At 40.0% G+C, this 16371-nt stretch overlaps 1 protein-coding gene across 1 annotated transcript in view; it reads left to right on the top strand.

The window, feature by feature from the left end:
• LOC124048219 (ras-related protein Rab-26-like) overlaps positions 1-16371 on the top strand; it is a 210179-nt gene that overhangs the window by 63394 nt on the left and 130414 nt on the right. The window contains exons 3-4 of the mRNA XM_046368775.1: positions 4339-4380; positions 7157-7223. Of these exons, the coding sequence (XP_046224731.1) occupies positions 4339-4380; positions 7157-7223 (109 nt within the window). The remainder of the gene's footprint in view (positions 1-4338; positions 4381-7156; positions 7224-16371) is intronic.

The following is a 16371-nucleotide window of genomic DNA, read 5'->3' as shown; positions in this document are numbered from 1 at the left end:
GATTTCTAGTCTTTTTTCAGTGTTACTATGGTCTTTCCTTGTAACTTTTTTAGATTCTCCCAGATCAATTTAGAATTTCCCTTTACTTCACCAATTATGTTAATAAAAAAAGTTTGCCTTGGCCTGTCTGATTTCTTTCATCACCTTATTTCTCAACATGGTAAACCTACTTCTGTCATGCTCTAATTTGGATGTTAGGGCTATTTCTAGAGCATAATCTCGTTCTTTCATCAATTTCCAGATTTCTCCATTTAGCCAAGGAAGAGTGCTCTTTTGGCCAGGTTTGGATTTGATTTTCTTTAGGAAACCATTTATTGTAGTTGGGATTGTGGATACATAAAACCTGACCATCAGCTTCCACGTCTGTATAGGACGAGATCATTCCAGTTAATTCCCTTAATTGCGTTTTCTAAATAGTTGAATTCACTCTTAGGTATTCTTAGTTGATCCGGATTTCTAACAGTAGAGAGGTTAAACCTGCTTTTAGACAGCTTTCTGGCTATAAGTGTCAGATTATGATCAGATAGCCCAGTAACCATATTGAATGATTTAGTTACTCTCTCTGGTTTATTACTGAACACCAAATCAATCTGTGTTTTAGAGCAACAAGTCACCCTGGTTGGCCCTTTAACTAGCTGTGTAAGGTCAAAGGTATTAGTGATCTGTTTGAGGGTTTTCCTACAAGACTTGTCTTCATAATTAATATTAAAATCTCCCATTAAGATGACCTCTTTCCCAAAATCACATTCCCTAAGCATGTTATTAAACTGATCAAAAAACACACTTTTGGTGTTAGGTGGCCTATACATTCCAATAAGGGTAAAAGACATTTGGGGAGACAGTGTAACGTTCAGGCCGATACATTCTAGTTCATTATCACATGACCACTCAATTTGTTTACATCGGATATGTTCTTTAATGTAAATCATCACACCCCCTCCTCTTCCTTCAATCCTGTCTTTCCTGAAAACATTGTATCCAGTCACAATCAAAGCAGCATATGGAGTGTTTTTATGGAGCCATGTCTCTGAGAGGCAGAGGAAGTCAAGGTTGGAGTCTGTGAGTAGATGTTGAATTTGATCACTTTTTGGAATGACACTAAGAATGTTCATGTGCCCACCTAGTAGTCCCTTGGGCTTAGCTTGTTGGTCCCAGACGACTCGAGAGTGATTGACACATTGAAATAAGTTACATTTTCGGTGTTTTCTGACGGCTGGGATTAGGTCGTTTTGTTTCGTTTTGATTAGGGGTAGTTCGGTAGAGCAATTAACAATCACTCCTGCCTGCACTGGATGGAGGGAACTAATTAAAACAGCTTGCGTACCAGAAGCAGAGTCAGGGATCCCATATAGAAACTTGGGTATGTTTGAAGAGTGAAAATCCATCCTGGAGCCGGGTGAGTCGAGAGAAACCATGGGACCATAGCACTCACCCACTTCCACAGCGGCGACGATCAGTGGGTGAGGCCATTCACTGCTTTCCACTCGGGTGAGTATCGCTGGCTCGGTGATGTTAGGCCCAGGATTGAGTTGCACATCCCCGGAGAACAGCAGGGTAGTGAACAGGTAGTTTAACCGTTTCCGATAAATGTTGGACTTGTGTTTGTTATGCCTAAGTGGTTCAGTGGAATAGGGAGCGAGGTAGACTTGGTCATTATTCAGAACATTATGGTATGCTGTGTACTGTCCACTCCCGTGGAACGGTGAACCAATGTGTTTGGTGTTAGTATTCTCCGGCAGTAGATTTATTGTGTCATCCCAGCAAGGACGAACTGAGATTATCAGTAGAGCAGCTACATAACTGACAATCATGGCAAAGTACTGGAGATAAAACACATAATTGCGCTTTAACACTTTGCATGAGTTACTTAGCTGGGGTCGGCGTACACCTGATGTTTTAGATAAAATAACAGCATTCGTATGAGACGCGGCACCGCACCACCCTGTCTTCCGTCCGCCATTATCCGTCCTCAAAAATCTCAAGTCGTAGGTAGACTTAATTAAAGTGACTATGCATAGGTGACAACAAAGAGTGGCAGTGGTGTGGAGAGTTGAGGGGTGGGGGCAATGTGAATAGTCTGGGTAGCCATTTGACTAGATGTTCAGAACTCTTATGTCTTGGGGGTAGAAGCTGTTTAGAAGCCTCTTGGACCTAGACTTGGCACTCCGGTACTGCTTGCCGTGAGGTAGCAGAGAGAACAGTTTATGACTAGGGTGGCTGGAGTCTTTGACAATTTTCAGGGCCTTCCTCTGATACCACCTTGTACGGAGGTCCTATACGGCAGGAAGTTTGGCACCAGTGATGTACTGGTCCATTTGCACTACTCTCTGTAGTGCCTTGCGGTCGGAGGCCGATGGTGCAGCTGTAGAACCTTTTGAGGATCTGAGGACCCATGACAAATTTTTTCAGTCTCCTGAGGGGGAATAGGTTTTGTCATGCCCGCTTCACGACTGTCATGGTGTGCTTGGACCATGTTAGTTTGTTGGTAATGTGGACACCAAGGAACTTGAAGCACTCAACCTGCTCCACTGCAGCCCCGTTGATGAGAATGGGGGCGTGCTCTGTCCCCTTTTTCCTGTAGTCCACAATCATCTCCTTTGTCTTGATCACTTTGAGGGAGAGGTTGTTGTCCTAGCACCACATGGCCAGGTCTCTTACCTCCTCCCTATAGGCTGTCTTGTCTTACTCACATCAGATGTGGAGAGCATGATCACACAGTCTTCCGGTACAGCTGCTGCTCTCATGCTTGTTTCAGTGTTATTTGCCTCGAAGCGAGCATAGAGGTAGTTTAGCTCGTCTGGTAGGCTCGTGTCACTGGGCGGCTCTCGGCTGTGCTTCCCTTTGTAGTCTGTAATGGTTTGCAGGCCCTGCCACATCTGACGAGCATCAGAGCCGGTGTAGTACGACTTGATCTTAGTCCTGTATTGACGCTTTGCCTGTTTGATGGGTCGTCGGAGAGCATAGTGGGATTTGTTATAAGCTTCTGGGCTAGAGTCCCGGTACTTGAATACTGCAGCTCTAGCCATTAGCTCAGTGTGGATGCTGCCTGTAATCCATGGTTTCTGATTGGGGTTTGTACGTACGGTCACTGTGGGGATGATGTCATCGATGCACTTATTGATGAAGTCAATGACAGATGTGGTGTACTCCTCAATGCCATAGGAAAAATCCCGGAACATATTCCAGTCTGTGCTAGCAAAACAGTCCTGTAGCTTAGCATCTGCGTCATCTGACCACTTTTAAAAAATTTAGTCATTGGTGCTTTCTGTTTGAATTTTTGCTTGTAATCAGGAGGATATAATTATCGTCAGATTTGCTAAATGGGGGGCGAGGGAGAGCTTTGTATGCATCTCTGTGTGTGGAGTATAGGTTGTCCAGAGTTCTTTTTCCTGTGGTTGCACGTTTAACATGTTGATAGAAATTAGGTTAAACTGTTTTAAGTTTCCCTGCATTAAAGTCCCCGGCTACTAGGAGCACCGCCTCTGGTTGAGCGTTTTCTTGTTTGCTTATGGCGGAATACAGCTCATGCAATGCTGTCTTGGTGCCAGGCTATGTGGGGTGGCCAGTCCTATCATTGTGCTGTGGAACAGCTGCTCCATACAGTCTCCCGGTAACTGTAAAACAGTCATATCCCAATGGAGACAGTTTAACAGCAGAGCAGTAACATTAACACCTGGTCATTTAGGTGTGATTGTCTGTCTGCTACAGGACACTGTAACCTGCCCCATACAGGCCCAACCAAATGATCAAGACACAATGTGGTAGCCTTGACTGTGACCCCCCCCCCCCCCCCCAATGCCCTGTAACTCACTCTGTGTGTGAGAGTGTGTGTGTGAATGCACAACATCATGATATGTGTGTACCCACGCCTGCGTGCTTGTGTGTACCCGTGCCTGCATGCTTGTGTGTGTGTGTGCTCACATGCCGACGTGTGTTTATCATAGCAGTGTTGGCCAAAACTGCTTACCCATGGCTGAGGTGATGAAACACTGTGTAACAGCCAGGCAGCAGTGTGACTGTGAGCCGTACGGTCTGAGCCAGTACAGTTATACTGGTGATAGCAGTGATCAAAGTCAACCAGGTGGGGTGAGGGGGGCACGTACACACCTGAGCATGTAAATAAAAGGAAATACTTCCAAGAATCTTTCACTTCATAACATCTTCATCACAAGTAAGGATCTTCATACTGTTATATAAGCATCACTTCCTTTGAACAGTAATCCAAATGTTGTCCTTGTTTTGCCAAGAGCTCCATCTGAACCAAAGGACATATTCTGTTCTGTTCAATGTTTTTCTGTTTGAAAACATATGATTTTTTTCTGTCCTTTTATCTTTCAGAATAAAGTGTTGAACATTGATGCGCTGAAGGTCAAACTGCAGGTAAGACAAATAGCTTCTTTTTTTTTACCTTTACGCATTTTCATTTCATGTTCGTTCTTGAATATTGTGTGTTTGTGCGTCTGTCTCTCTCTGTGTGTGTGTGTGTGGGTGTGTGTGGGTGTGTGCCAAATCTCTGTCAGAGTTAGCAGGTGCCAATATTCTGCTGTTCCAGCATTGTCCTCTCTATGTAAATACTCTGCATACGTCTCCATCTCCAGATAGACAGAGGTAGGATGACGTCAACTTTAAATGAGGCTTTAATGAAGTCCATCGTTTATCTCTAACAGTCGATTAGCCCCGCTGGGTTCCAGACTGAAGACATTGTCCCAAATCGCATCCTATTCCCTATTTAGTGCACTACTTTTGACCAAGACCGATAGGGTTCTGGTCAAAAGTAGTGTACTATAAAGGAAATTGAGTGCTATTTGGGACGTTGCCTGAAGACTCTCTGTAGATATTACACTGTCCATTAGGATTATTCTGTTCTGTTTGTCAGACACACACTCTTATCAGTGTTGTGTAATCATGCAGATGTAGGATTTTAATATACGTCAGTTTGCCACAGCAGAAAAAGATCTCCTGCAGCAAGAGGAAACGTAATTTCTTATGTGGATTATAATTAATAAACGTTTGTTCGGGGTTGATCCATTTTTCGTAAGGGAAAGTTAAGTCTGAATTGTCAGTGGAAATGACAAACTTCAGAAGCCTTTTTAAACCTCAAATACACTACATGTTTTAAATGTCCTGCATTGCAGGAAAGTCCTACATCTGTAATGCTGGTATAGAAGATAGAAGATGTATGTGTCCATTGCTTAGTTCAAAGACACCAATCACACTTGAATGACTCCTGGTGTCTGATTTCGCATAAAAGACACTGAAGGTGATTGGTATTTTGAAAGTAGGTAATCATGATAGACTGCAATGCAATGTCTGGGTGTATGTGTGTCTGTGTGCCTGTTCACTTGTGTGTGGGTGTATATACTTACATGTTTGCATGTCTAAGTGTGTGTCTGTGTCCACGCCTGTGTGTCTGTGTGTCATCTGCCTTGCCTTCCCTTCTCTCTACATTTAGTATTCATACCCTCACTCAGTCTCTCATTACATTTAACATTTTAGTCAGTTAGCAGATGCTTTTATCCAGAGCAACTTACAGTTAGTGCATTCACCTTAAGATAGCTAGGTGAGACTACCATATATCTCTATCATGGTAAGTACATTTTTCCTCAATAAAGTCGCTATCAGTAAAGTCAGTGATAGTTGGGGGGAGGGGGGGGGTTAAAGTGTGAGGCAAGTAAAACAAAAAAACAAGCCTTTTCAAGAGCAACTTTAGTAATGAGGGTTTCAAGAAACAGCCTCTGGGATCTAACGGATGCGCCTGCAAAGGTTCTAATGATGAACGTAACCTGAAGATGCTTTTGGGAAACCAGGCCCAGATGGATAGATGGATAGAGGGATAGTGTGAGAGAGAAATAGCGTGCCATTGGAAGGGCAGAGGGTAACACTGATCAAATCAAATGAAATTGTATTTGTCACGAAAGGTGTAGTCCTTACTGTGAAATGCTTACTTACAAGCTCTTAAACAACAATGCAGTTTTAAGAAAAATAATAGTTAAGAAAATATTAACTAAATAAAGTAAAGTACCTCCTCCCTATAGGCTGTCTCATTGTTGGTGATCAGGCCGTTATGTCATCGGCAAACTTAATGATGGTGTTGGAGTTATGCTTGGCCATGCAGTCGTGTGTGAACAGGAAGTACAGGAGGGGGCTAAGCACGCACCCCTGAGGGGCCCCCGTGTTGAGGGTCAGCGTGGCAGATGTGTTGTTGCCTACCCTTACCCATCAGGAAGTTCAGGATCCAGTCACATAGGGATGTGTTTAGTCCCAGGGTCCTTGGCTTTGTGATGAGCTTTGAGGGCACTATGGTGTTTAACTCTGAGCTGTGGTCAATGAACAGCATTCTCACGTAGTTGTTCCTTTTGTCCAGGTGGGAAAGGGCAGTGTGGAGTAAATAGTAAAGTACAGATAATGATGCATAGAGGGACATGTCAAAATGCGGAATTTTGGCACTTTAGCAAGTCTTTATTTAAATAAAAAATCTGATTTATTGAATTTTCAATGTGGTCTATATTAAAGGTCACTTCATTTAATATAACTTTTAAAATGCAATATTTGTGCACAATTTCTACTTAAAATATCAAACGGATACAAATACATATAGATGGGTTAGTTGACATCACGGAAATGATGTGCACGCTTCAATGGAGCAGAAGTCTGTGAGTTGTTGTGATTCTGAATGGTCAGATAGCTACCAACAATAGCAAGAAACTGCCACATGGGGAATCGTAAGTGACTCATTTCATCTTGTTCTTCATACCATGTCTTGTGTTGAAGTGTTTTGACTGATTTCACATCAATGCTAATATGGCTACAATTTGCTAGCTAGCTAACCAACAACTGTAAAGGTGTATTTGAGAGAGAACAAGTGCTCATTGCCAATCAGGTGTGTCCTCAGCCAACCCTTCAGGACTGTACACAGGAGCAGTGCTTGGTGTTGCCGTTGTGAATTTAAAGTGGATTATAGTCATTGTTACTATAAATGGGCTTTTTCCCAGAGAGAAAAATGCATTTAATGTACATGATTCATATCTCAGATCCTCTATTCCTAAAAGTTCATTAATTGAGCTGCTGGTAGCGGCTGTAGGCCCATTGATGAGTGAGAACAGTCATTATAGAGTGGGAGAGGGATGATGATGATGTCATATGTCTTCCTACTCAGATCTGGGACACTGCTGGGCAAGAAAGATTCCGCAGCGTCACACACGCCTACTACCGTGACGCTCATGGTAAGTTGTGTGTGTGTTTAGGAGCACCATACAGTACCCTGGCTACATTTTATCTCCTCCATTGGTACACATTGCCTGGTGATTGTTAATCAAGCTTTGTGTGTGTGATTGATATTTATGTGTGTGTGTGCGTGTGTGTGTGTGTGAAGTAGAGGTCGACCAATTATGATTTTTCAACACCGACACCGATTATTGGAGGCCCAAAATAGCAGATACCAATTAATCGGCCAAGTTTTTTGTTTTGTTTTGTTATTTGTAACAACAATTACAACAATACTGAATGAACACTTACTTTAACTTAATATAATACATCAATAAAATCAATTTAGCCTCAAATAAATAATGAAACATGTTCAATTTGGTTTAAATAATGCAAAAACAAAGTGTTGGAGGAGAAAGTAAAAGTGCAATATGTGCCATGTAAGAAAGCTAATGTTTAAGTTCCTTGCTCAGAACATGAGAACATATGAAAGCCGGTGGTTCCTTTCAACATGAGTCTTCAATATTCCCAGGCAAAAAGTTTTAGGTTGTAGTTATTATAGGAATTATAGGACTATTTCTCTCTATACCATTTGTATTTCATTAACCTTTGACTATTGGATGTTCTTATAGGCACTTTAGTATTGTCAGTGTAACAGTATAGCTTCCGTCCCTCTCCTCACTCCTCCCTGGGCTCGAAGCAGGAACACAACGACAACAGCCACACTCGAATTAGCATTACCCATGCAGAGCAAGGGGAACAACCACTCCGAGTGTCAGAGCGAGTGACTTTTGAAATGCTATTAGCGCGCACCCCGCTAACTAGCTAGCCATTTCACATCGGTTACACCAGCCTAATCTCGGGAGTTGATAGGCTTGAAGTCAAACAGCTCAATGCTTGATGCACAACGAAGAGCTGCTGGCAAAACACAAAAAAGTGCTTTTGAATGAATGCTTACGAGCCTGCTGGTGCCTACCACCGCTCAGTCAGACTGCTCTATCAAATCATAGACTTAGTTATAACATAATAACACACTGAAATACAAGCCTTAGGTCATTAATATGGTCAAATCCGGAAACTATCATCTCAAAAACAAGACGTTTATTTTTTTCAGTGAAATACGGAACCGTTCCGTATTTCATCTAAGGGGTGCCATCCATTAGTCTAAATATTCCTGTTACATTGCACAACCTTCAATGTTATGTCATAATTACGTAAAATTCTGGCAAATTAGGCAGCCCAAACTGTTGCATATACACTGACTCTGCGTGTAATGAACACAAGAGAAGTGACACAATTACACCTGCACCGGCAGGGTAGCCTAGTGGTTAGAGCGTTGGACTAGTAACCGAAAGGGTGCAAGTTCAAATCCCCGAGATGACAAGGTACAAATCTGTCGTTCTGCCCCTGAACAGGCAGTTAACCCACTGTTCCGAGGCCGTCATTGAAAATAAGAATTTGTTCTTAACTGACTTGCCTAGTAAAATTAAAAATTAAAATTAAAAAATAATATTGCCTGCTAACCTGGATTTCTTTTAGCTAAATATGCAGGTTTAAAAATATATACTTCTGTGTATTGATTTTAAGAAAGGCATTGATGTTCATGGTTAGGTACACATTGGAGCAATGATACGCACCGAACCGGTTATATGCAAAGCAGGACACGATATATAACTAAACATGGTTGATGATATTACTAGTTTAACTTGTGATTATGATTGATTGATTGTTTTTTATAAGATAAGTTTAATGCTAGCTAGCTATCAACTTACCTTGGCTTCTACCGCATTCCCGTAACAGGCAGGCTCCTCGTGGAGTGCAATGAGAAGCAGGTGGTTAGAGCGTTGGACTAGTGAACTGTAAGGTTGCAAAATTAAATCCCTGAGCTGACAAGGTGAAAATTTGTCGTTCTGCCCCTGAACAAGGCAGTTAACCCACCGTTCCTAGGCTGTCATTGAAAATAAGAATGTGTTCTTAACTGAATTGCCTAGTTAAATAAAGATGAAATAAAGGTGTAAAAAATATTTAAAAATTGGCCAGATCTGCCCAAAAATACAGATTTCCGATTGTTATGAAAACTTGAAATCGGCCCTAATTAATCGGCCATTTCGATTAACTTCTTGATGCACCCATCCCATTACCGGGATCATTTTCGTCAATGTCCGCAGAATTGCAGACCGACAAATTCAAATTAAATTACTAAAAATATTTAATTTTCATGAAATCACAAGTGCAATATAGCAAAGCACAGCTTAGCTTGTTGTTAATCCACCTGGCATGTCAGATTTAAAAAAAGCTTTTCGGCAAAAGCATACCAAGCGTTTATGTAAGGACATCTCTCTCAGTTGACAAAACATTACAAACAGCTGGCAGCCAAGTAGATTGGTCACAAAAGTCAGAAAAACAATTAAATGAATCGCTTACCTTTGATGATCTTTGGATGTTTGCACTCACGAGACTTCCAGTTACACAATAAATGTTCCTTTTGTTCCATAAAGATTATTTTTATATCCAAAATACCTCCATTTGGTTGGCGCGTTATGGTCAGAAATCCACAGACTGGGCAGACGAAAATTCCAAATAGTTTCTGTAAAGTTCGTAGAAACATGTCAAACGTTTTTTATAATCAATCGTTTGACAGTTTTTACATATATAATCGATAATATTTGAACTGGGACTGTAGCTTCTTCAATAGGAGAGGAAAGAAAATGTCTGCTCCAAGCTGTTGCGCATGCAAAACGCTGCTAGCACCCAGCCATACAATGACGCTGTCACGATCGTCGTAACGAGCGGACCAAATTGCAGCGTGGTATGTGTTCATGATGATTTTAATAATTAAAGAAAGCACTGAACACTGAATACAAACTACACAAAACAATAAACGAATAACGACCGTGAAGCTATAATGAGAACTGGGCTGACACAAGCAACTAACATAGACAATCACCCACCAACAAACAGCGAAACCCAGGCTACCTAAGTATGATTCTCAATCAGAGACAACTAATGACACCTGCCTCTGATTGAGAACCATACTAGGCCGAAACATAGAAATCCCAAAATCATAGAAAAACAAACAGACTGCCCACCCCAACTCACGCCCTGACCATACTAAATAACGACAAAACAAAGGAAATAAAGGTCAGAACGTGACAGACGCAATGTGATCTTTCTCGCTAATTCTTCAAAATAAAAGCCTGAAGCTATGTTGAAAGACTGTTCCCACCATGGGGAAGCCATAGCAAAAGGAATCTTGTTGATATCCCTATAAATGGAGCGAAGGCAGGCTATGGAACAGAGGGCTTTCAGGAAAAACAGAACTTCCGGGTTGGATTTTCCTGAGGTTTATGCCTGCAATATCAGTTCTGTTATAATTACAGACAATATTTTGACAGTTTAGGAAACTTTAGAGTGTTTTCTATCCTAATTATATGCATACTCTAGATTCTGGGCCTGATAAATAGGCCGTTTCATTTGGGTACGTTTTTCATCCAAACATCAAAATACTGCCCCCTACACTCAACAGGTTAATCGGTCTACCTCTAATGTGAAGATGACTTTCTCTGGTTCTCCAGCAGCAGATCGCTGACAGATTTTCCTCTGCCTCCTGCTGTGAGGCTTGCTGATGGGAAGGTGGTGAGGTGGGCTCCTCTCTGATACACCACTGGAATGAGACACAGACAAGTAGTGTTTACTGCTGGAGGGGACAACAGTTCAGTTTGGGGAAAATGGAGCATTTCTTAGTAATGTCAGGGACTAAGGAGGTAAACATTTACCTACTTGAGAAGACGCATGATTGTTGTGTTTACACCAGTTAGACTGTGTTGTATTTGTCGTCAAGTCTAATGCAGATGTAGAGAAGAAGTGAAAGTATGTGTGTGTGTTCAGTATGTTTTCTCGCATTCTCACATCCAGTATCTCGAGCTGGGCAGAGAGCCAGTGCTGGGCTGATCTGTCAGAACAGTGCTCTGTGTTCACTGATCTTCAGGGAGCGTTCACTCGTCTCACATACCTTTTTAAATAAAGCTCATTCAAAATGACTGTCAGAACTGCAGCAGTGGATGCTTTCAGACTGCTGGTCATGGACGCTGTCACTTCCTGCGAACCACTGGATAAAGATGGCTCCCACTCCGGTTTAGGCCTTTAATAGAAGCTTGAACTTGTTCATAGAGGTGTTGAGAATATATCATTTGCTAAATGTCATGCCTGAGGATGTGAAGTAAGACAGATAAATGTTCAATAGTGCCAGAAATCACCCTGTACTTGAAACCTTGTGTAAGTTTTGATGGGCCTAGAAACCACGTGGCTTTACCCTAGAAATGTATAAATTATTTAAATTGTTTTGATTTGGAAATCACCCCTTTACCAATATGGAGTTCAGGTATTTTCTATCTAGACCAGGGGTGTCTCACTCATTTTGCCCGGGGGCCACATCCGGTCTTCAACAAGGTCCCGAGAGGTTTTAGTCATTTTAAAGTATATTGAGTTTGTTATTATTATATATATTTTTTTACTCAAACCACCCCACAGGCCATATGTTTGACACCATACTGGTCAATGATATCACCAACTCCAAGGATTTTTTTATAGGCATCATAGACACACACAGGCATCATGTTGTCCTCGGGAGAACCATTAGTGCTAAGTACATAGTGACTTGCGCCCTTTCCATTTTGGGCAGTGCCAGGGCATCCGTTGGCCCAAATCCATCAATTACGCTACTAACGAGTGAACATGAAAATATCAAGTAAACAAATGGAGGAATTCGTTTTTCAAATGCTCCCACAATGCCTGCAAGCTGTTGAACCCATCTGTGTTCATCCTGTCGCATCCAAAACCAGACAGAATTCTCTCTCCCAGGACTAGTGAGAAAGTCACTCACTCCCTTACAGCCATCTGCAGAATGTAGTTCCACCACAGGGTGCTTCTTCACTAAAATATCTTCTTCACAAAGATATTAAGCGAATGATGAAGTTGATACTTGATAAGATTTGCAGTCCAGTATGCGTGATACAGTATAATGAATGTAGCGAACAGTGTTATGAACGTAGAGAACAGTGTGATACAGTATATTGGACGTAGAGAACAGTGTGATACAGTATAATGAATGTAGAGAACAGTGTGATACAGTATAATGAATGTAGAGAACAGTGTGATACAGTATAATGAACGTAGAGAACAGTGTGATACAGTATAATGAATGTAGAGAACAGTGTGATACAGTATAATGAATGTAGAGAACAGTGTGATACAGTATAATGAACAGTGTGATACAGTATAATGAACGTAGAGAACAGTGCGATACAGTATAATGAACGTAGAGAACAGTGTGATACAGTATAATGAATGTAGAGAACAGTGTGATACAGTATAATGAACGAAGAGAACAGTGTGATACAGTATAATGAATGTAGAGAACAGTGTGATACAGTATAATGAACGTAGAGAACAGAGTGATAGTGTTATGAACAGTGTGAAACAGTATAATGGACGTAGAGAACAGTGTGATACAGTATAATGAACAGTGTGAAACAGTATAATGAACATAGAGAACAGTGTGATACAGTTTAACGAACGTAGAGAACAGTGTGATACAGTATAATGAACGTAGAGAACAGTGTGATACAGTATAATAAACGTAGAGAACAGTGTGATACAGTATAATAAACGTAGAGAACAGTGTGATACAGTATAATGAACGTAGAGAACAGTGTGATAGTGTTATGAACGTAGAGAACAGTGAAACAGTATAATGGACGTAGAGAACAGTGTGATACAGTATAATGAATGTAGAGAACAGTGTGATACAGTATAATGAATGTAGAGAACAGTGTGATACAGTATAATGAACGTAGAGAACAGTGTGATACAGTATAATGAACGTAGAGAACAGTGTGATACAGTATAATGAACGTAGAGAACAGTGTGATACAGTATAATGAACGTAGAGAACAGTGAAACAGTATAATGGACGTAGAGAACAGTGTGATACAGTATAATAAACGTAGAGAACAGTGTGATACAGTATAATAAACGTAGAGAACAGTGTGATACAGTATAATGAACGTAGAGAACAGTGTGATAGTGTTATGAACGTAGAGAACAGTGAAACAGTATAATGAATGTAGAGAACAGTGTGATACAGTATAATGAACGTAGAGAACAGTGATACAGTATAATGAATGTAGAGAACAGTGTGATACAGTATAATGAACGTAGAGAACAGTGTGATACAGTATAATGAATGTAGAGAACAGTGTGATACAGTATAATGAATGTAGAGAACAGTGTGATACAGTATAATGAACGTAGAGAACAGTGTGATACAGTATAATGAACGTAGAGAACAGTGTGATACAGTATAATGAATGTAGAGAACAGTGTGATACAGTATAATGAACGTAGAGAACAGTGAAACAGTATAATGGACGTAGAGAACAGTGTGATACAGTATAATAAACGTAGAGAACAGTGTGATACAGTATAATAAACGTAGAGAACAGTGTGATACAGTATAATAAACGTAGAGAACAGTGTGATAGTGTTATGAATGTAGAGAACAGTGATACAGTATAATGAATGTAGAGAACAGTGTGATACAGTATAATGAACATAGAGAACAGTGTGATACAGTATAATGAACGTAGAGAACAGTGTGATACAGTATAATGAACGTAGAGAACAGTGTGATAGTGTTATGAACGTAGAGAACAGTGTGATACAGTATAATGAACACAGAGAGCAGTGAAACAGTATAATGAACGTAGAGAACAGTGTGATACAGTATAATGAATGTAGAGAACAGTGTGATAGTGTTATGAATGTAGAGAACAGTGTGATACAGTATAATGAATGTAGAGAACAGTGTGATATAGTATAATGAACATAGAGAACCGTGTGATACAGTATAATGAACGTAGAGAACAGTGTGATACAGTATAATGAACGTAGAGAACAGTGTGATACAGTATAATGAACATAGAGAACAGTGTGATAGTGTTATGAAAGTAGAGAACAGTGAAACAGTATAATGAACGCAGAGAACAGTGTGATACAGTATAATGAATGTAGAGAATAGTGTGATACAGTATAATGAATGTAGAGAACAGTGTGATACAGTATAATGAATGTAGAGAACAGTGTGATACAGTATAATGAACGTAGAGAACAGTGTTATAGTGTTATGAACGTAGAGAACAGTGTGAAACAGTATAATGGACGTAGAGAACAGTGTGATACAGTATAATGAACAGTGTGAAACAGTATAATGAACATAGAGAACAGTGTGATACAGTATAATGAACGTAGAGAACAGTGTGATAGTGTTATGAATGTAGAGAACAGTGAAACAGTATAATGGACATAGAGAACAGTGTGATACAGTATAATGAATGTAGAGAACAGTGTGATACAGTTTAATGAACGTAGAGAACAGTGTGATACAGTATAATGAACGTAGAGAACAGTGTGATACAGTATGATGAACGTAGAGAACAGTGTGATACAGTATGATGAACGTAGAGAACAGTGTGATACAGTATAATGAATGTAGAGAACAGTGTGATACAGTATAATGAACGTAGAGAACAGTGTGATACAGTGTAATGAACAGTGTGAAACAGTATAATGAACATAGAGAACAGTGTGATACAGTATAATGAACATAGAGAACAGTGGGATAGTGTTATGAACGTAGAGAACAGTGTGATATGGTATAATGGACGTAGAGAACAGTGTGATAGTGTTATGAACGTAGAGAACAGTGTGATACAGTATAATGAACATAGAGAACAGTGATAGAGTATAATGAACGTAGAGAACAGTGTGATACAGTATAATGAACGTAGAGAACAGTGTGATACAGTATAATGAATGTAGAGAACAGTGTGATACAGTATAATGAACGTAGAGAACAGTGTGATAGTGTTATGAACAGTGAAACAGTATAATGGACGTAGAGAACAGTGTGATACAGTGAATGAATGTAGAGAACAGTGTGATAAGTATAATGAATGTAGAGAACAGTGTGATACAGTATAATGAACAGAGAACAGTGTGATACAGTATAATGAACAGTGTGAAACAGTATAATGAACATAGAGAACAGTGTGATAGTGTTATGAACGTAGAGAACAGTGTGATACAGTATAATGAACATAGAGAACAGTGATACAGTATAATGAATGTAGAGAACAGTGTGATACAGTATAATAAACGTAGAGAACAGTGTGATACAGTATAATGAACATAGAGAACAGTGTGATACAGTATAATGAACGCAGAGAACAGTGTGATAGTGTTATGAACGTAGAGAACAGTGTGATACAGTATAATGAACGTAGAGAACAGTGATACAGTATAATGAATGTAGAGAACAGTGTGATACAGTATAATGAACATAGAGAACAGTGTGATACAGTATAATGAACGTAGAGAACAGTGTGATACAGTATAATGAACGTAGAGAACAGTGTGATACAGTATAATGAACGTAGAGAACAGTGTGATACAGTATAATGAACACAGAGAGCAGTGAAACAGTATAATGAACGTAGAGAACAGTGTGATACAGTATAATGAATGTAGAGAACAGTGTGATAGTGTTATGAATGTAGAGAACAGTGTGATACAGTATAATGAACGTAGAGAACAGTGTGATATAGTATAATGAACGTAGAGAACAGTGAACATAGAGAACAGTGTGATACAGTATAATGAACGTAGAGAACAGTGTGATACAGTATAATGAACGTAGAGAACAGTGTGATAGTGTTATGAAAGTAGAGAACAGTGAAACAGTATAATGAACGCAGAGAACAGTGTGATACAGTATAATGAATGTAGAGAACAGTGTGATACAGTATAATGAATGTAGAGAACAGTGTGATACAGTATAATGAATGTAGAGAACAGTGTGATACAGTATAATGAACGTAGAGAACAGTGTGATATAGTATAATGAACGTAGAGAACAGTGTGATACAGTATAATGAACGTAGAGAACAGTGTGATACAGTATAATGAACAGTGTGATAGAGAAACAGTGTGATACAGTGTTGTGATGATAGAGAACAGTGAAACAGTATAATGAACGTAGAGAACAGTGTGATACAGTATAATGAACGTAGAGAACAGTGTGATACAGTATAATGAATGTAGAGAACAGTG

This window comes from Oncorhynchus gorbuscha, linkage group LG11 (assembly GCF_021184085.1).
Source record: "Oncorhynchus gorbuscha isolate QuinsamMale2020 ecotype Even-year linkage group LG11, OgorEven_v1.0, whole genome shotgun sequence".
Lineage (NCBI taxonomy): Eukaryota > Metazoa > Chordata > Actinopteri > Salmoniformes > Salmonidae > Oncorhynchus > Oncorhynchus gorbuscha.
The sequence above is the reverse complement of the archived record's forward strand: the minus strand, read 5'-3'. Positions and strand labels throughout refer to the sequence as shown.